The 20,832-nt window shown below is 53.6% G+C and overlaps 1 protein-coding gene across 2 annotated transcripts in view; it reads left to right on the top strand.

Annotated features, from left to right (window-relative positions):
* Positions 1 to 1,273: 1,273 nt before the first annotated feature.
* bms1 (BMS1 ribosome biogenesis factor) overlaps positions 1,274 to 20,832 on the top strand; it is a 101,140-nt gene continuing 81,581 nt past the window's right edge. Inside the window, exons 1-4 of one of the 2 annotated variants that reach the window (XM_078199762.1) lie at positions 1,274 to 1,416; positions 7,453 to 7,635; positions 18,704 to 18,894; positions 20,079 to 20,158. In XM_078199762.1, the coding sequence (XP_078055888.1) occupies positions 7,460 to 7,635; positions 18,704 to 18,894; positions 20,079 to 20,158 (447 nt within the window). In that variant the 5' untranslated portion in view covers positions 1,274 to 1,416; positions 7,453 to 7,459. The remainder of the gene's footprint in view (positions 1,417 to 7,452; positions 7,636 to 18,703; positions 18,895 to 20,078; positions 20,159 to 20,832) is intronic. The other variant, XM_078199761.1, reaches the window with a different exon arrangement.

The following is a 20,832-nucleotide window of genomic DNA, read 5'->3' as shown; positions in this document are numbered from 1 at the left end:
TCTTGTAGTTCAGCCGAAACTGTTAGAAATGAAAATAAATTAAACCACTAATAAAATGAATACTGATGTGCTGGTTATACCTTTGCATCTGCATTTGGAATTTGTCGGTTCAATTCACTCTTTTTCTTAATTCATTCGTGGAACATGGGTGCCACTGGCTGCCCAGTATTTATTGCCCATTCCTAGCTGCTGCCCGAGGACAGCTGATAGTCAACCACATTGCTGTGGCTCTAGGTAAGGACAGCAGATTTTCTTCCCTCAATGACATTTTTTCCAACAATCAACAATGGTTTCATGGTCATCGGTAGATTCTTAATTCCAGAAATTTTTTATTGAATTCAAATTCCACCATCTGCCGTGGTGGGATTTGAACCCAGGTCCCCAGAACATTAGCTGAGTTCCTGGATTAATAGTCTAGCGATAATACCACTAGGCCATCATCTCCCCACCTGAGATGGGGAGGGATGGCATAGAAACCCATAGAAACAGCGCAGGAGGCCATTCAGCCCATCAAGTCTGCACTGACCACAATCCCACCCAGGCCCTATTCCTGTAACATCACACATTTACCCTTCTAATCCCCTGGACACTAAGGGACAATTTAGCATGGCCAATTAACCGAACCCGCAGAGCTTTGGACTGTAGGAGGAAACCGGAGCACCCGGAGTAAACCCACGCAGACACGGGGAGAACATGCAAACTCCACATAGACAGTCACCCGAAGCCAGAATTGAACCTGGGTCCCTGGTGCTGTGAGACAGCAGTGCTAACCACCGTGCCGCCCCGGTGGGGGAGAGTAGGTGATCTCATGGAAACATAGAAAATTCTTAAGCGTTCTCCTCCTAAGAAGTCTCACAACACCAGGTTAGAGTCCAACAGGTTTATTTGGTATCAGGAGCTTTCGGAGCGCTGCCCTTCATGAGGTGATTCTCCTGGTGGGAGAGATTAGAAGCAGAAGTCACTCTTTGAAGAAAAGGATGATGTGGGGCTCAGCCATCCTTGGTATTTGTAGAATCTGGCTCTGGTGATTCCAAAATAATTAATCCTGAAAGGAAGTCAGCAAACAACTCCAAGTTTCCATGCTGTAAACCTCTATAACTAATACTCTTATTGTTTAAGGCGGTACATAAACACAATACAAAACTCAGTCTCTATAAAAATGCCGTTTCAGCAATGAGTGGACTTCCCGTCCCTGAATCGGAAAACCTGCAGCAGCTCCGACACACAGAGCGGCGGGGCCGGAAAACCCCGGAACCAAAACTCCGGGAGCCTCAGGGCGCCCGGGTGCTGAGGGAGACGGACAGGCCACTTCCGGCACAGAAACACCATCCGGAAAGAGAAACTTCACGTGGGGAAAGAAATAGAAATTCAACAGAATCAAATATATTCTAACCCACAAAAAATACAGGAAACACAGTGAGTACCGGGGGAGAGGGGGGGCAAGGGAGGGGGGGCAGAGGGGGCAAGGGAGGGGGGGCAGAGGGGGCAAGGGAGGGGGGGCAAGGGAGGGGGGCAGAGGGGGCAAGGGAGGGGGGGCAGAGGGGGCAAGGGAGGGGGGGCAAGGGAGGGGGGCAGAGGGGGCAAGGGAGGGGGGGCAGAGGGGGCAAGGGAGGGGGGGCAGAGGGGGCAAGGGAGGGGGGGCAAGGGAGGGGGGGCAGAGGGGGCAAGGGAGGGGGGGCAAGGGAGGGGGGGCAAGGGAGGGAGGGCAGGGGGGGCAAGGGAGGGGGGGCAGGGGGGGCAAGGGAGGGGGGGCAGGGGGGGCAAGGGAGGGGGGGCAGGGGGGGCAAGGGAGGGGGGGGCAGGGGGGGCAAGGGAGGGGGGGGCAAGGGAGGGGGGGCAGGGGGGGCAAGGGAGGGGGGGCAGGGGGGGCAAGGGAGGGGGGGGCAGGGGGGGCAAGGGAGGGGGGGGCAGGGGGGGCAAGGGAGGGGGGGGCAGGGGGGGCAGGGGGGGCAAGGGAGGGGGGGGCAGGGGGGGCAGGGGGGGCAAGGGAGGGGGGGGCAGGGGGGGCAAGGGAGGGGGGGGGGAGGGGGGGCAAGGGAGGGGGGGGGAGGGGGGGCAAGGGAGGGGGGGGGAGGGGGGGCAAGGGAGGGGGGGGGAGGGGGGGCAAGGGAGGGGGGGGCAGGGGGGGCAAGGGAGGGGGGGGCAGGGGGGGCAAGGGAGGGGGGGGCAGGGGGGGCAAGGGAGGGGGGGGCAAGGGAGGGGGGGGCAGGGGGGGGCAAGGGAGGGGGGGGCAGGGGGGGCAAGGGAGGGGGGGGCAGGGGGGGCAAGGGAGGGGGGGGCAGGGGGGCAAGGGAGGGGGGCAAGGGAGGGGGGGCAGAGGGGGCAAGGGAGGGGGGCAGAGGGGGCGGGGGGGCAGGGGGGGCAAGGGAGGGGGGGCAGGGGGGGCAAGGGAGGGGGGGCAGGGGGGGCAAGGGAGGGGGGGGGAGGGGGGGCAAGGGAGGGGGGGAGGGGGGCAAGGGAGGGGGGGGGGGGGCAAGGGAGCGGGGGGAGGGGGGGCAAGGCAGGGGGGGCAAGGGAGGGGGGGCAAGGGAGGGGGGCAGAGGGGGCAAGGGAGGGGGCAGAGGGGGCAAGGGAGGGGGCAAGGGAGGGGGCAGAGGGGGCAAGGGAGGGGGGCAGAGGGGGCAAGGGAGGGGGGCAGAGGGGGCAAGGGGGGGGCAGAGGGGGCAAGGGAGGGGGGCAGGGGAGGCAAGGGAGGGGGGGCAGAGGGGGCAAGGGAGGGGGGCAGAGGGGGCAAGGGAGGGGGGCAGAGGGGGCAAGGGAGGGGGGCCGAGGGGGCAAGGGAGGGGGGGCAAGGGAGGGGGGGCAGGGGGGGCAAGGGAGGGGGGGCAGGGGGGGCAAGGGAGGGGGGGGCAAGGGAGGGGGGAGGGGGGCAAGGGAGGGGGGCAGAGGGGGCAAGGGAGGGGGGCAGGGGGGGCAAGGGAGGGGGCCAGGGGGGCAAGGGAGAGGGGGCAAGGGAGGGGGGGGGCAAGGGAGGGGGGCAGGGGGGGCAAGGGAGGGGTTGCAAGGGGGAGTGAGAGGGGGCAAGGGAGGGGGGGTGAGGGGGGGCAAGGGAGGGGGGCAAGGGAGGGGGGCAAGGGAGGGGGGCAAGGGAGGGGGGGAGGGGGGGCAAGGGAGGGGGAGTGAGAGGGGGGGAGGGGGAGTGAGAGGGGGCAAGGGGGGAGGGGGAGTGAGAGGAGGCAAGGGGGGAGGGGGAGTGAGAGGGGGCAAGGGGAGAGGGGGAGTGAGAGGGGGCAAGGGGAGAGGGGGAGTGACGGGGCAAGGGGAGAGGGGGAGTGAGAGGGGGCATGGGGGGGGAGTGAGAGGGGGCATGGGGGGGAGTGAGAGGGGGCATGGGGGGGAGTGAGAGGGGGCGAGGGGGGGGGTGTGTGAGGGGGCGAGGGGGGGTGTGAGAGGGGCGAGGGGGGGGGGAGTGAGGGGGCGAGGGGGGGGTGAGAGGGGGCGAGGGGGGGAGAGGGGGGAGGGGAGAGAAGGGGGGAGTGAGAGGGGGAGGGGAGAGAAGGGGGCAAGGGGGGAGGGGAGAGGGGGGAGTGAGAGGGGGTGGAGTGAGAGGGGGCAAGAGGGGGTGGAGTAAGGGGGGGAGAGGGGGCAAGGGGGGAAATGAGAGGGGGCGAGGGGGGGGAGTGAGAGGGGGCGAGGGGGGGAGTGAGAGGGGGCGGGGGGGGTGTGAGAGGGGGCGAGGGGGGGTGTGAGAGGGGGCGAGGGGGGGTGTGAGAGGGGGCGAGGGGGGGTGTGAGAGGGGGCGAGGGGGGGGTGTGAGAGGGGGCGATGGGGGGGGTGTGAGGGGGCGAGGGGGGGGAGTGAGAGGGGCGAGGGGGGGGTGCGAGGGGGCGAGGAGAGAGGGGGAGGGGCGAGAAGGGGGGAGGGGGAGTGAGAGGGGGAGGGGAGAGAAGGGGGGAGAGGGGGCAAGGGGGGAGGGAGGGAGGGGGGAGTGAGAGGGGGTGGAGTGAGAGGGGGCAAGAGGGGGTGGAGTGAGAGGGGGGCGAGAGGGGGCAAGAGGGGGGCGAGAGGGGGCAAGGGGGGGGGAGGGGGCAAGGGGGGGGAGGGGGCAAGGGGGGGGAGAGGGGGGAGGGGGCAAGGGGGGGAAGTGAGAGGGGGCGAGGGGGGGGAGTGAGAGGGGGCGAGGGGGGGGAGTGAGAGGGGGGGGAGTGAGAGGGGGCGAGGGGGGGGAGTGAGAGGGGGCGGGGGGGGGAGTGAGAGGGGGCGAGGGGGGGGGAGTGAGAGGGGGCGAGGGGGGGGGAGTGAGAGGGGGCGAGGGGGGGGAGTGAGAGGGGGGAGTGAGGGGGCGAGGGGGGGAGTGAGAGGGGCGAGGGGGGGAGTGAGAGGGGCGAGGGGGGGAGTGAGAGGGGCGAGGGGGGGAGTGAGAGGGGCGAGGGGGGGAGTGAGAGGGGCGAGGGGGGGAGTGAGAGGGGCGAGGGGGGGAGTGAGAGGGGCGAGGGGGGGAGTGAGAGGGGGCGAGGGGGGGAAGAGTGAGGGGGCGAGGGGGGTAAGAGTGAGGGGGGCAAGGGGGGGTAAGAGTGAGGGGGGCAAGGGGGGGTAAGAGTGAGGGGGGCAAGGGGGGGGAAGAGTGAGGGGGGCGGGGGGGGAAGAGTGAGGGGGGCAGGGGGGGGGAGAGTGAGGGGGGCAAGGGGGGGGGAGAGTGAGGGGGGCAAGGGGGGGGAAGAGTGAGGGGGGCAAGGGGGGGGGAAGAGTGAGGGGGGCAAGGGGGGGGAAGAGTAAGGGGGGGAAGAGTGAGGGGGCAAGGAAGGGGGGGAAAGAGCAAGGGGGGGAGAAGAGTGAGGGGGGCAAGGGGGGGGAAGAGTGAGGGGGCAAGGGGGGGGAAGAGTGAGGGGGCAAGGGGGGGGAAGAGTGAGGGGGCAAGGGGGGGGAAGAGTGAGGGGGGCGGGGGGGGAAGAGTGAGGGGGGCGGGGGGGGGAGAGTGAGGGGGACAAGGGGGGGGGAGAGTGAGGGGGGCAAGGGGGGGGAAGAGTGAGGGGGGCAAGGGGGGGGGGAAGAGTGAGGGGGGCAAGGGGGGGGAAGAGTAAGGGGGGGAAGAGTGAGGGGGCAAGGAAGGGGGGGGAAGAGTGAGGGGGGCAAGGGGGGGAAGAGTGAGGGGGGCAAGGGGGGGGAAGAGTGAGGGGGCAAGGGGGGGGAAGAGTGAGGGGGGCAAGGGGGGGAAGAGTGAGGGGGGCAAGGGGGGGGAAGAGTGAGGGGGCAAGGGGGGGAAGAGTGAGGCGGGCAAGGGGGGGAAGAGTGAGGGGGGCAAGGGGGGGGAAGAGTGAGGGGGGCAGGGGGGGGAAGAGTGAGGGGGGCAAGGGGGGGAAGAGTGAGGGGGCAAGGGGGGGGGAAGAGTGAGGGGGGCAAGGGGGGGGGGAAGAGTGAGGGGGGCAAGGGGGGGGGAAGAGTGAGGGGGGCAAGGGGGGGGGGAAGAGTGAGGGGGCAAGGGGGGGGGAAGAGTGAGGGGGGCAAGGGGGGGGAAGAGTGAGGGGGGCAAGGGGGGAAGAGTGAGGGGGGCAAGGGGGGGGAGAGTGAGGGGGGCAAGGGGGGGGGAGGAAGAGTGAGGGGGGCAAGGGGGTTGGGAGGAGTGAGGGGGCACGGGGGGAGGAGTGAGGGGAGCAGGGGGGGGAGGAGTGAGGGGGGCAGGGGGGGAGGAGTGAGGGGGGCGGGGGGGGAGGAGTGAGGGGGGCAAGGGGAGGAGGAGTGAGAGGGGCAAGGGGGGGAGGAGGAGTGAGAGGGGCAAGGGGGGGAGGAGGAGTGAGAGGGGCAAGGGGGGGAGGAGGAGTGAGAGGGGCAAGGGGGGGAGGAGGAGTGAAAGGGATAAGGGGGGAGAGGAGTGAAAGGGATAAGGGGGGGAGGAGTGAGAGGGGCAAGGGGGGGAGAGGAGTGAGAGGGGCAAGGGGGGGAGGAGGAGTGAAAGGGATAAGGGGGGAGAGGAGTGAAAGGGATAAGGGGGGGAGGAGTGAGAGGGGCAAGGGGGGGAGAGGAGTGAGAGGGGCAAGGGGAGAGGAGTGAGAGGGGCAAGGGGGGGGAAGAGTGAGAGGGGCAAGGGGGGGAAGGAGCGGGGGGGAGAGAGTGGAAAGGAGCGTGGCGGGGAGAAGGCGCAGGAGCGGGGGGGAAAGGAGCCCGGGGGGAGCGGGGCGAAAGGAGCCGGGGGGTAGAGGGGGGAATGGAGCCGGGGGGGGGGGGGGGTAAGGGGCCGGGGAGGAGAGAGGGGAAAGGAGCGGGGAGGGGAGAAGGGGTAAAGGAGCCTGGGGGGGGAAAAGGGGTAAAGGAACCTGAGGGGGGAGAGGGGGTAAAGGAGCCGGGGGGGGGGGGGGAGAGGGAGGGGAAGAGGGGGGAATGGAGGAGGGGGGGAGAGAGGGAGAAAGGAGCCGGGGGGGGAGAGGGGGAAAGGAGCCGGGAGGGGGAGGGGGGAGAGAGAGGGGGGGAAAGGGGGCGGGGGGGAGAGAGAGAGGGGGTGAAAGGGGGCGGGAGGGGAGAGAGGGGGGGAAAGGAGCCGGGGGTGGGGGGGAAGAGGGGGGAAAGGAGCCGGAGGGGGGGGAGAGAGGGGGGAATGGAGTCGGGGGGGGGGGGGGAAGGAAGGAGCCGGGGGGGGGTGGGGGGAGAGGGGGGGAGAGGTGAGGGGAAGGGAGGGGGGGTTGAGCGGGAGGGGTATAGGGGGAAAGGAGATGGGGGGAGGAGAGGGGGGAATGGAGCCGAGGGGGAAGGGGCCGGTGGAGGGGGGGCAAGAGGGGAAAGGAGCAGGGGGTGGAGAGGGGGGAAAGGCGAAAAGGAGCTGGGGGTGGGGAGGGGAAAGAAAGGTGGGGGAGTGAGAGGGGGAAAGGGGGGGAGAGAGGGAAAAGGAGCGGGGGAATGGGGGGGTGAGAGAGAGGAAAGGAGGGGGGAGAGGGGAGTGAGAATGGGGAGTGGGGGGGGGGGAAGAGAAAGAGGAGGGAGAGGAGGTGGGGTGTGGCGTGAGAGAAGAGGGACCTGGGGGAGATGCTGGGGCGACGTGGGGAGAAAGACCTATTTGGGGGCGGCGGGGGGGGGGGGGGTAGCGAGAGAGGAATCAGGAATGTGGGGGGCAGAGAGAAAGATAGAAACCGGAGGTGGGGTGGGGGTGGGGGGAGAGAAACCAGAGGGGTGGGGGCGGGGAGAGAATCCAGGGAGCGAAAGAAATTGGGGATGGGGTGTTGGTGAAGGGAATGAGGTTTTTGGCGGGGGGGCGGGGGTGTAGCGTGGGAGTTAGACTGTAGAGCAAGATTGGGAGTGGAAGGGAGAAATTGTGTGGACGCTGACCGGCGATGGGGTGTGGGGGTGGTGTGGGTTGGGGGTAGTGGGACACTCGACTCTGTGTTGAGGAAGTTGGGTAACTCTGGCAGTGGGTCACTTTGGCTGCGTGAGTGACTGTTGTCCTCAGCTGGCAGTTTGCAGCAGTCTGAATAATGGACTCAATGTGAAAAGCTGCAAATGTGATGAATTGTTTTGTTGGGATAGGAGGACCATGGAGGACAAGACGAAGAAAATGCATCATCAACGGCACAGTGGGCCCAAAGCAGCAAGGAAGAAACAGCGCCGCCTGAAGGGGCTGGGCGTGGATGATGAAGTGGATCCACGGAAGAGAAATCCAAAAGCTTTCACTGTCCAGTCTGCAGTGCGCATGGCTAAAACCTTCCACAGGTAAGGACAGAGTGATCAGAGACAGGCTGAGGCTTGGGTGGTGACAGTGAGACTCTGTGCAGCAGATCTGCTAAATGGGAGGTGGGAACAGCCAGAATGAAGGATCTGTGTATACAAGCCATTGGGACAGGCATGGGAATGGAAAGTATCTATTGGACTACAGACCTGAGTTCACTGCCACGACCACCCAACATTACCCAGAGGCAGAAAAATGCTGAAAGTAATTGCTTTCATTGGCGTGTCGGAGGATCAGGGGGCAGCCCACGGAGGTTTCCAAGATTATGACAGGCTTGGATAGGGTGGATAGTCAAGAGTCTTTTTTCCAGGGTCGAAGGGTCAATTACTCGGGGGCACAGGTTGAGAGTGAGAGGGGGGAAAGTTTAAAAGGGATGTAAGGGGCAGGTTTTTCACACAGAGGGTGGTGAATGCCTGGAACATGCTACCAGAGGGGGTGATGGAAACAGATTCTATAACAACGTTCAAGAGGCAGCTGGATAGATACATGACTAGGCAGCGAATAGAGGGATATGGACCACATAGAGGCAAGAAAATATTAGAGAGGCATGTGTGTCGGCACAGACCCGGTGGGCCGAAGGGCCTGTTCCTGTGCTGTACTGTTCTTTGAACAGAATGAAAAAAGGGAGACTGGCAATGATGGTGTACTTTGCACATCTTCCGTCCTTTTCAAAGCACTTCGGCAATTGTTTTTGAAGTATAGGCGTTGTCTTTTTAACAAACATAGCACCAAATCTGCACACAGGAGGATCCTACAAACTTCAATAACCAGTTCAATCTGTTTGGATGTTGTAGGTTGAGGGACAATGTTGGCCTAAGAGTTCTGATCCATAAAAAATTCCCAAACAACAGCCAAATGAAATACCATTGAGATTTCATGTTTTTAAGGAGATCCCTTTCAGTTCTCAGCAAAAATATATTCCAGCAAAAAACGAGGATTCTAAGAAAAGGGAGAACCAGCCGTGGATAACGAAGGAAATAAAGGAGAGTATTAAAATAAAAACAGCTGCGTACAGAGTGGCCAAAAATAGTGGAGAAACAAGTGATTGGGAAAAATTTAAGAAACAACAAAGAGAGACTAAGAAAGCGATAAAGAAAGGAAGGATAGACTATGAAGCTAGGCTAGCAATTAATATAAAAAATGATAGTAAAAGTTTTTATAAATATATAAAAAGGAATAGAGTGGCTAGAGTGAATGTTGGACCCTTGGAGGACGAGAGGGGGGAGTTAATAGTGGGAAATGAGGATATGGCTGAGTCTTTAAATAAGTTTTTTGTGTCGGTCTTCACGGTGGAGGACACAAATAGTTTGCCAAATATTAACGATAGAGGGTTGGCAGCAGGAGAAATACTTAATACAATTAATGTTACCGGAGAGGCAGTGCTGGGTAGACTAATGGGACTGAAGGTGGACAAGTCCCCGGGTCCGGATGGAATGCATCCCAGGGTCTTGAAAGAAATGTCAGAGGTAATAGTGGATGCGTTAGTGATTATTTATCAAAACTCGTTGCATTCTGGGGTAGTGCCGGTTGATTGGAAAACGGCTAATGTTACGCCGCTGTTTAAAAAAGGAAGGAGACAAAAGGCGGGTAACTATAGGCCGGTCAGCTTAACGTCTGTAGTAGGGAAAATGCTGGAATCCATTATTAAAGAGGAGATAGCAGGGCATCTGGATAGAAATGGTTCGATCAATCAGACGCAGCATGGATTCATGAGGGGAAAGTTGTGCTTGACGAACATGTTGGATTTTTATGAAGATGTGACTAGGGTGGTTGATGGAGGAGAACCGGTGGATGCGGTGTTTTTGGATTTCCAAAAGGCGTTTGATAAGGTGCCCCATAAAAGGCTGCTGAAGAAGATTAGGGCACACGGAGTTGGGGGTAGTGTGTTAAAGTGGATTGGGGACTGGCTATCCGACAGGAAGCAAAGAGTCGGAATAAATGGGTGTTTTTCCGGTTGGAGGAAGGTAACGAGTGGCGTGCCGCAGGGATCGGGCCGCAACTATTTACCATTTATATAGATGATCTGGAGGAGGGGACGGAGTGGGGTAACGAAGTTTGCAGACGACACAAAGATAAGTGGAAAAGTGAATCGTGTGGAGGACGGAGAAGATCTGCAGAGAGATTTGGACAGGCTGAGTGAGTGGGCGAGGATGTGGCAAATGGAGTATAACGTTGAGAAGTGCGAGGTTATACACTTTGGAGGAAATAATAACAAATGGGATTACTATCTCAATGGAAACAAATTAAAACATGCTACCGTGCAAAGGGACCTGGGGGTCCTTGTGCATGAGACGCAAAAGCCCAGTCTGCAGGTACAACAGGTGATCAAGAAGGCAAATGGGATGTTGGCCTATATCGTGAGGGGGATAGAATATAAAAGCAGGGATGTCTTGATGCACCTGTACAGGGCATTGGTGAGGCCGCAGCTGGAATACTGTGTGCAGTATTGGTCCCCTTATATGAGGAAGGATATATTGGCATTGGAGGGAGTGCAGAGAAGGTTCACCAGGTTGATACCGGAGATGAGGGGTTTGGATTATGAGGAGAGGCTGAGGAGATTGGGTTTGTACTCGTTGGAGTTTAGAAGGATGAGGGGGGATCTTATGGAGACTTATAAGATAATGCGGGGACTGGATAGGGTGGAGGCGGAGAGATTCTTTCCACTTAGTAAGGAAGTTAAAACTAGAGGACACAGCCTCAAAATAAAGGGGGGTCGGTTTAAGACAGAGTTGAGGAGGAACTTCTTCTCCCAGAGGGTGGTGAATCTCTGGAATTCTCTGCCCACTGAGGTGGTGGAGGCTACCTCGTTGAATATGTTTAAAGCGCGGATGGATGGATTCCTGATTGGTAAGGGAATTAAGGGTTATGGGGATCAGGCGGGTAAGTGGTACTGATCCACGTCAGATCAGCCATGATCTTATTGAATGGCGGGGCAGGCTCGAGGGGCTAGATGGCCTACTCCTGCTCCTATTTCTTATGTTCTTATGTAACTTGTTTGAATTCAATTGGAACCAGTACAAATTAAACATGAATTAACAGGCAAGTGATATCTCAGGAAAAAAGGTACATCACACTTTAAATAGCTGACATCAAGATATGTCCTACACAAGCAATCCCCCTCAGCATGCAGTTACACAGTTCCACAATTTGCTGTTCTTTATTCACGCAGCTTATTTGACAACAGCTTTCATCCCTCAAGTTTCAAGGATGCGATATTGTCTGCAAGGCACACTTCTAAAAACCTTCTCCTGAAGGCCGTGACAATTCTGATAGTGTAGCTTTCATAGAATCATAGAATTCTGCAGTGCAGAAAGAGGTCTTTTGGCCCATCGAGTCTGCACCGACCACAATCCCACCCAGGCATTATCCCCATAACCCCATGCATTTACCCTAGCTAGTTCCCCCTGACACTGAGGGCAATTTAGCATGGCCAATCCACCTAACCTGAACACCTTTGAACTGTGGGAGTCTAATCCTCCAGCGAAAACAATCCTAACCGAGTCAATCTCTCCTCGTACATCAGTTCTGCCATCCCCGGAATCAGCCTGGCAAACCTTCGCTGCACTCCCTTGAGAGCAAGAACATCCTTCCTCAGAAAAGGAGACCAGAATTGCACACAATATTCTCGGTGTGGCCTCACCAAGGCCCTGTATAATTGCAACAACACATCCCTGCTCCTGTACTCGAAACCTCTCGCTATGAAGGCCAACATACCATTTGCCTTCTTTACCGCCTGCTGCACCTGCATGCTTACCTTCAGTGACTGGTGCACAAGGACACCCAGGTCCCGCTGCACACTCCCCTCTCCCAATTTACAGGCATTGAGGTCGTAATCTGCTGCCTTGTTTTTGCTTCCAAAGTGAATAACCTCACATTTATCCAAATTATACTGCATCTGCCACTGATTTGCCCACTCACCCAACCTGTCCAGATCATTCTGAAGGACCTCTGCATCCTCGTCACAGTTCACCCTCCCACCCAACTTGGTATCATCTGCAAACTTTGAGATGTTGCATTTTGTTCCCTCATCCAAATCATTAATATATATTGTGAATAGCTGGGGTCCCAGCACCGATCCCTGTGGCACCCCACTAGTTACTGCCTGCCAATTTGAAAAGCACCCATTAATTCCTACTCTTTGTTTCCTCTCTGCCAACCAGTTTCCTATCCTTCTCAATACAATTCCCCCAATCCCATGCCCTTAAATCTTGCACGATAATCTCTTATGCGGGACTTTGTCAAATGCTTTCTGAAAGTCCAAATATAACGCATCGATTGGCTCCTCCTTGTCAACTCTATTAGTTACATGTTCAAAGAATTCCAACACACTTGTCAAGCGTGATTTCCACTTCATAAATCCATGCTGACTCTGCCTCCCTTTTTGAATATTGGAGTGACATTAGCTACCCTCCAATCTGCAGGGACTGTTCCAGAGTCTATAGATTCCTGAATGATGACCATAAATGCATCCACTATTTCTAGAGCCAGTTCCTTAACTACTCTGGGATGTAGATTATCAGGCCCTGGGGACTTATCCGCCTTTTAGTGCCATCAATTTTCCCAGCACCATTTCTCTACTAATATTGATCTCCCTCCGTTCTTCCCTCTCACTAAAGCTTGCTTTCTGCAACATTTCTGGTATCTGATCTTTGTCCTCTTTTGTCAAGACATGAGCAAAGTGTTTATTCAGTTGCTGGGCCATTTCTTTGCCCCTATTATATATTCCCCTGTTTTTGTCTGCAGGGGACCTATATTTGTCTTCACCGCTTCTTTCTCTTCAAGTATCTATAGAAACTCTTAGTGTCAGTCTTTATGTTCCCTGCAAGCTTATTTTCATACTGTATTTTTCCCTTCTTAATCAATCCCTTCTCCTTCTTTGCTGAAATCTAAACTACCCCCCAATCCTCTGACCTATTATTTTTCTTGGCCGATCTATATGCTTCTTCCTTGGATTGGACACCATCTCTAATTTCCTTTGTAAGCCATGGATTGGCCCTCTTATCCATTTTGTTTTTGTGCCAGACAGGAATAAACAGTTGCTGCAGTTCCCTCATGCGTTCCTTGAATGTTTGCCATTGCCTATCCACTGCCATCCCTTTAAGCAACTCTCCCCAATCTGTCAAGGCCAACTCACGCCTCACATCCTCACAGTTTCCTTTATTAAGATTCAGCACCCGAGTCTCCGAATCAACTACTTCACTCTCCATCTTGGTAAAAAATTCTATCATGTTATGGTCACTCATCCCCAAGGGGTCTCGTACAGCTAGATTGGCAATGATTCCCCTCTCATTACACAGTACCCAGTCTAAGATGGCCTTCTCTCTAGTTGTTCCTCCACATATTGGTCAAGAAAACCATCCCGTTTACACTCCAGGAACAACTACTCTACGGCTTGTTGGCTAATTTGATTTGCCCAATCTATGTGTAGATTAAAATCACCCATGATCACCGATATTCCCTTATCACATGCATCCCTAATTTTGTGTTTAATACCCATTCCCAACATCACCACTGCAGTTTGGGGTTTATATATGACACCCTCTAATGTTTTTTGCCCCTTGGTATTTCTGAACTCTACCCATACAGACTCCACATTGTCAGAGCTAATATCCTTTCTCACTATGGTGTTAATTTCCTTTTTAACTAACAGTGACACTCTACCACCTTTTCCTTTCCGCCTGTCCTTCCTAAACACTGAATACCCTGGGACATTCAGTTCCCATCCCTGGTCACCCTGCAGCCATGTCTCCGTAATCCCAATTAAATCGTACCCGTTTACATCTATCTGCGCGATTAGATCATCCACTTTATTGCAAGTGCTCCGCACATTAAGGCTCAGAGCCTCTAAGCTTGTCTTTTTAACATTGTTTGCCTTGCTCCCAATATTTTTCTCTGTAGCCCTGTTTGAATTTTGACCTTGATTTTTCTGCTCCCGTCATCTAACTCATTGAGGACTTTACTCAGCATGTCCTGCCAATCAGAAAAAGACACAATTATGCATTTCAAAAGTCTTCACTTTTCTATTACCTTTTCTACCTTTTGTTTTTGTCCTTGCTTCCCCCTCTTTCTCTGACTCCTTACATAGGTTCCCATTCCCCTGGCGTATTAGTTTAAACCCTCCCCATCCGCTCTAGCAAACATTCCCTCTAGGACATCAGTCCCAGTCCTGTCCAGGTGTAACCCGTCCAATTTGTACAGGTCCCACCTCCCCCAGAACTGGTCCCAATGCCCCAGGAATCTGAAACCCTCCCCGTGACACCATCTCTTCAGCTACGTATTCATCCGATAAATCCTGTCATTTCTACTCTGACTAGCACATGGCATCTGTAGCAATCCTGAGATCACTACCTTTGAGGTCCGATTTCTTAACTTTCTTCCGAGCTCCCTGTATTCTGCTTTTAGGACCTCGGCCCTTTTTTGTACCTATGATGTTTTGTACAGAAGTGTAACCACGACTACTGGCTGTTCACTGTCCCCCTCCAGAATGTCCTGTACCCGCTCTGAGACATCCTTGACCCTAGCACCAGGGAGGCAACATACCATCCTGGAGTCTCGTTTGCGGCCACAGAAATGCCTGTCTATTCCCCTTACAATTGAATCCCCAATAACTATTGCACTGGCGCACTTTTTACCCCTCCCCTCTGCAGCAGAACCAACCGTGGTGCAACGAGTTTGGCTGCTGCTGCTTTCCCCTGAGAATCCAAAGCGGTATATCTGTTTTGCAGGGGAATGGCCACAGGAGATTCCTGCACTGCCTGCCTATCTCTCGTGCTCTGTCTGGTGGTCACCCATTCCCTTCCTGCCTGCGGAGTCTGAGCCTGCGGTGTGACAACCCCCTATGCGTGCTATCCATGATACTCTCTGACTAGCGGATTCTCCAGTGTCTCCAGCCGCCGCTCCAGCTCTGAAACTTCAGCTTCCAGGAACTGTAGCTGGAGACACTTCCCGCACACACGCTGACCTGGGGGACTGGAACTGTCCCCAGTCTGCCACATGGAGCAAGAGGCGCTCTCCTGTCATATCTTACCCCTTTAAATTAAACTGTTGAACAATGTTTTGTTTCAGATTATATCCAATTTTCTAGGGCCCTTTCCTGCTCATCGCTACTACCGAATATAACCTTTTCAAACCACAGAAATTCCACGGAAACACTATTGTAGTGTACAACAATAACAACAACAATGCCAAGAGAAAAAAAAGAGAAAACTACTTACCAATCACCAGTCAATCACTTACCTGCTGGCTGTGACGGCATGGTTTGATTTCCTTCTACCTCTTGCCCTCGAGTCTCCCTCACTGCCTCTCTGCTCCTCCCGAAGATGAGCACCTCTTTCCCCTCAGCTCCAAATTCCCGATACCCTCGCTCTGGCTGAAATCTCGCTCGGGTTGCAGTCTCTCTCCCACTGGTCGATGGGAGTTAATAGTAGATCGTAAGGAAATGGCAGATGAAATAAATGTTTTGCTTCTGTCGTCACTGAATGATACAAAGAACATTTCAGTCATGGCTATAAACAGAGGTGAAAGGGAGGAAGGAACTCGGTGAATTTACAATCACTCGGGAACCTGTAATGGGCAAACTGATGGAGCTATGGGCTGATAAGTGTCTGGGTCCTGATGGACTTCTTCAAAGGTTATTGTGGAAAATAAAAACTCATGGTGTAGGGAGTAACATATTAACGGATAGAAGATTCGCTGGCAGAAAACAGAATATGCATAATTGGGTCTTTTTCTGATTACCAGGATGTGATGAGTGGAGTCTTCAATGAGTTAGATGATGGGAGCAAAGCTGTAGCTACGTTTACTGATGGCACAGTGAGAGATGGGAAAGTATGGTGTGAAGAGGGCATACTAAGATTGTAGACTGATAGGTTGAGTGAGATTCGTAGGGGTTAGACAGGATTTCTTCAGCTGGAGGGTGGTGAAGTTGTGGAACTCTTTGCTGCAGAAGGCTGTGGAGGCCAGGTCATTGAGTGTCTTTAAGACAGAGATAGATAGGTTCTTGATAAGGGGATCAGGGGTTATGGGGAAAAGGGAGGAGAATGGGGATGAGAAAAATATCAGCCATGATTGAATGGCGGAGCAGACTCGATGGGCCGAGTGGCCTAATTCTGCTCCTATGTCTCATGGTCTTGTACAATAAGGAGTCTAACAACACCAGGTTAAAGTCCAACAGGTTTATTTGGTAGCAAACCAAACTTGTGGCGTTTGCTACCAAATAAACCTGTTGGACTTTAACCTGGTGTTGTAAGACTCCTTACTGTGTTTACCCCAGTCCAACGCCGGCATCTCCACATTATGGCCTTATAGGCAGGATTAATGTTGGAAGGATGTTTCCACTAATGGGAGAGTGTGGGACCAGAGAGCATAGTCGCAGAATAATTGGGTGCTGATTGAAGATGGATTTGAGGAAGAATGCTTTCCTCTCAAATAGCAGTAAATCTTTGGAATTTATTTGCCCCTGGAAGCTGTGGAGGCTGAGTCATTGGAAACATTGTCAAGATTGAGATCGATAGGTTTTTAATCAGCAGGGGAATTAAGAGTTATGGAGAGAAGACAGGAAAGTGGACTTAGTGGGTGTTAGACCAGCCATGATGGGATTCAGTTGCAGAGCAGGCTTGAAGGGCTGAATGGCCTGTTCCTGTTGCTATTTCTTATGGCCTTAAGGATACATGGCCGATGAAACTCATCGCAGAGCAGTGAGAGGTGATGCATTTGGTATGAAGAATGGGGGCAGAGGATATAGAAGTGATTTTCTGGAATGAGCCCTGGGGATGGGATTGTTAGATGGATGGAGGAGCCCGACTTGTTTCCTTCAGAGCAGAGAAGGCCAAAGGGAGATTTGATAGAAATGTTTAAATTAAAAAAGGGTTTGCACAGAATAAATAAAGGTCAGCTGTTTCCAGTGGCTGAAGGATCATTAACAAGAGGGCACATATTAAAGCAATTGGAAAGTTTAGAGGTCACGAGGAAAAACATTTATATAACGAATGATTAGGATTTGGAATGCACTGCCTGTATACAGGTTCAACATCTGCTTCCAAAGAGTTGGATAAATGCTTGAAAGAGAAGGAAATTGCAGCGATTATGGGGAAAGCAAGGTAGGGGACGAACGGGATTGGTCTTGAAAGAATTGGCAGACATTTGACACGTACTTAAGTCTGCTGTTGATGCCAAGTGTGGTGGCACAGGTTCAATGTGGGGAAAGTGATAGGTCATTTTGGACCTACAAGAGATCAGAGTACCACATATAAAGAACAAAGAAAATTACAGCACAGGAACAGGCCTTTCGGCCCTCCAAGCCTGCACTGACCTATCTTTGAGTAGAATAGAATCGTAGAAACCCTACAGTGTAGAAGGAGGCCATTCAGCCCATCAAATCTGCACCGACCACAATCCCCACCCAGGCCCTACCCCCATATCCCCTACATATTTACCCGCTAATCCCTCCAACCTACGCATCTCAGGACTCTAAGGGGCAATTTTTAGCATGGCCAATCAACCTAACCTGCACATCTTTGGACTGTGGGAGGAAACTGGAGCACCTGGAGGAAACCCACGCAGACACCAGGAGAATGTGCAAACTCCACACAGACAGTGACGCAAGCCGGGAATCGAACCCAGGTCCTTGGAGCTGTGGAGCAGCAGTGCTAACCACCGTGCTCCCGTGCCGAGTAAAAGACAACACATGAAAAAATGGATTTTATTTCTCATGTATAAGTGGACCTCTCAACCTTGGGCGAAGAACCCAACCCTTTGAAGTTACCACCCACTTAGCATTGAAATCCAACTCGCCCTGGAGCTTACCTATTCATTGATAGAATCAAAAGTACAGAACAGTGCACTATTGGAGGTGGCTTTTTGGTTCCTTTTGCACTTTTGGGGGTGGGTTTGGAGGGAGCAATCTCCAACCTGGAAACTCACTGTAGCAAAACAATGGGCGAGGGCAGATTTAAACCCCTCGAGTGTAAAAGCCGACTTCCTACTTTCTCGCGAAAGCAGTAGTCTTAGAAATGTGAGTTTTGCATGAGTCTAGTTCAGTATTTTATTGTTCAAGTTCAGAAATCATGGGAAAGTACCTGGGGAAAAAAAAATCTCATGGAACTTCAGGGGGACTGGAATATCATAGAATCCCTACAGTGCAGAAGGAGGCCATTTGGCCCATCGAGTCTGCAGTGCCTCTCTGACAGAGCATCCCACTCAGGCCCTTTCCCGTAACCCCACATATTTACCCTGCTGATCCCCCAAACCAACATATCTTGGGACACTAAGGGACAGTTTACCAAGGCCAATCCACCTAACCTGCGCATCTTGAGTCTGGGAGGGAACTGGAGCACCTGGTGGAAACCCACACAAGGACGGGGAGAATGTGCAAACTCCACACAGACAGTCACCCATGGGCTGGAATTGAACCCAGGCCCCTGGCGCTGTGAGGCAGCAGCGCTAACCACTGTGCCACCATACTGCCCAAATATGAAGGGGTGAAAGATAAGTTATGGTTTATGTGTGGCTTTGGTTAGACCCTATTTGGAGTATTGCATTCAGTTCCAGGTATCCTATCACAGGTTGGATATATCAGCCTTGTAGCATATGCAGTGCAGATTTACCAGAATGATACCAGGGTTAAACCAAGATAGATAGATGAAATTAATTGATTGATGGAACAAACTCGAAGCTGACTGGCGCCTCACAGTGCCAGGGACCCAGGTTCGATTCCTGGCTTGCATCACTGTCTTTGCACGTTCTCCCCGTGTCTGCATGGGTTTCCTCTGGGTGCTCCGGTTTCCTCCCACAGTCTGAAAGACGTGCTGGCTCGGTGCATTGGCCAAGCTAAATTCTCCCTCAACGTACCCGAACAGGTACTGGGGTGTGGCGACTAGGGGATTTTCACAGTAACTTCATTGCAGTGTTAATGTAAGCCTACTTGTGACACTAATAAATACACCTACTCCTGTTCCAATGAGATGCACCCTGAACTAATTACTCAACCTTCAAATTAGGAAAATGAATCCTGTGATTACAGTTAATAATTTAATTTACCGTTATTATAAACAGGGCCCAGGACTTGAAAACTAAAAAGCACCATATTCCCATGGTTGACCGGACACCGTTGGAGCCCCCACCTATTGTAGTTGTTGTTGTTGGACCCCCAAAAGTGGGAAAGAGTACTTTGATTCGGTGCCTTATTCGAAATTTCACCAAGCAAAAACTAACAGATATCAGAGGTCCAGTCACTCTAATTACTGGTAAGTCTATAATGTAAGTATTTGATATGACAGAAGGTGCTGAATGATCCAGAAAATATTTCCACAGAACAATTTCAGTACAAAAGACACTCTGAAGATGCTTTACTGACAGCAAGTGCCTGTTGAACTGTGGCGACAGACAGGATGGTGACCAAACCTTTGGCCACAGACGCTATCTTGGTTCAGTGGCGTCAGTTGCTATGAAACATCTGACTTTAGCGAGTGTTGACTTGTTACCGTAAATCTGCTTTTATAGTCGTGAGGTCTGATGATGTAACAGTGAAAGCGTCTTGTGAAAGTTATGAGCATCAGCTCCATATCACAAATCTTTTTTCATGTGTGGCAGTGACCCATCTTAACACGAGGCTAGGTTTGAAGCAGCCTTATTTCACAATGTCTTGGAAATACAGGGTAATACTGATCAGATGGCACAACTTCACGATCTGCAACAAGGGGTAATGTATCCACTTGGTGGGTCGCTGTGCTTGATTTCAATTAATTCTTCAGCATTCGGTCCTCGGGATCGGGGCAGAATTTATAATGTCTGTGTTTGCCCAGAGAATGTGCCTCAGCAGCACAGTTCTACTTTACTGGTGCAACACTTTCCATATCCACACCTTCCATTGCGTGCCCTGCAGCGAGTGTCAATCATCACCAAACTAGTGATAGTTTTGTGCTATTGGCCCATGAAGCCTCTGCAAAATTTAGAAAGCTCCCATTTGGAGAACCTTGTGCAGTATTGTAAAGTAAAGTTTATTTGTTAGCCACAAGTAAGGCTTACATTAACACTGCAATGAAGTTACTGTGAAATTCCCCTAGTCACCACAGTCCGGTGCCTGTTCGGGTCAATGAACTGAACCAGCACGTCTTTCAGACTGTGGGAGGAAATCGGAGCACCCGGAGGAACCCCACGCAGACACGGGGAGAAGGTGCGAACTCCACACAGTGACCCAAGGCGGGAATTGAACCTGGGTTCCTGGCGCTGTGAGGCAGCAGTGCTAACCACCGTGCCACCCTATTGGGGTCCATATTAGGACGGAGTTAAGCTCAGGGACGTACAAGTAAGTACGAGGAGCAGTCTGAAAATTTGGTCTTTATGTTCTTTTAGAATGATGCAGATTGGTCTTCCTTCGCATAGTCCTTGCAAATCTTTGAGGCTAATCACGTGTTTTGGTTTCCAATAGGCAAAAAGCGTCGCCTATCGATCATTGAATGTGGGAACGATTTGAATTCCATGATAGATTTAGCCAAAGTGGCTGACCTGGTGAGAATCATTTTTGTTGACTTCTTAAAAAGAAACTTGACTACTTTGTAAAAACATTACTTGGCAAAATGAGGGCTGTGAGTGGGCAAAGAACTGGCAAATGGGGTATAATGTGGGAAAATGCGAAATCCTCCATTTTAACAGGAAGAATAAAAACAAAGCTTGTTATCTAAATTGTGAGAGATTCAGAGGGATCCGGGTGTCCTTGTCATGACTCACAAAAGGCTCGTATACAGGTGCAGTAAGTAATAAGGGAAGCTCATAGAACGTTAAGAGTCATAGGGTTTTAGAGCACGGAAAGAGGCCTTTCGACTCATTGTGTCTACAGCAATCAAACACCTATCTGTTCTAATTCTAAAGGTTGAGGGAGCTAGGGCTGTTCTCTCTGGAGCGGAGGAGGCTGTGGGGAGACTTAATAGAGGTTTATAAAATGATGAAGGAGATAGATAGAGTGAACGTTGAAAGACTATTTCCTCGGGTGGATGGAGCTATTACAAGGAGGCATAACTATAGGGTTCGTGGTGGGAGATATAGGAAGGATATCAGAGGTAGGTTCTTTCCGCAGAGAGTGGTTGGGGTGTGGAATGGACTGCCTGCAGTGATAGTGGAGTCAGACACTTTAGGAACATTTAAGCGGTTATTGGATAGGCACATGGAGCACACCAGGATGATAG

The sequence above is a fragment of the Mustelus asterias genome, chromosome 28, assembly GCF_964213995.1.
Source record: "Mustelus asterias chromosome 28, sMusAst1.hap1.1, whole genome shotgun sequence".
In the NCBI taxonomy this organism is placed as follows: Eukaryota; Metazoa; Chordata; class Chondrichthyes; order Carcharhiniformes; family Triakidae; genus Mustelus; species Mustelus asterias.
This window is presented reverse-complemented; position numbering and strand designations above follow the sequence as displayed.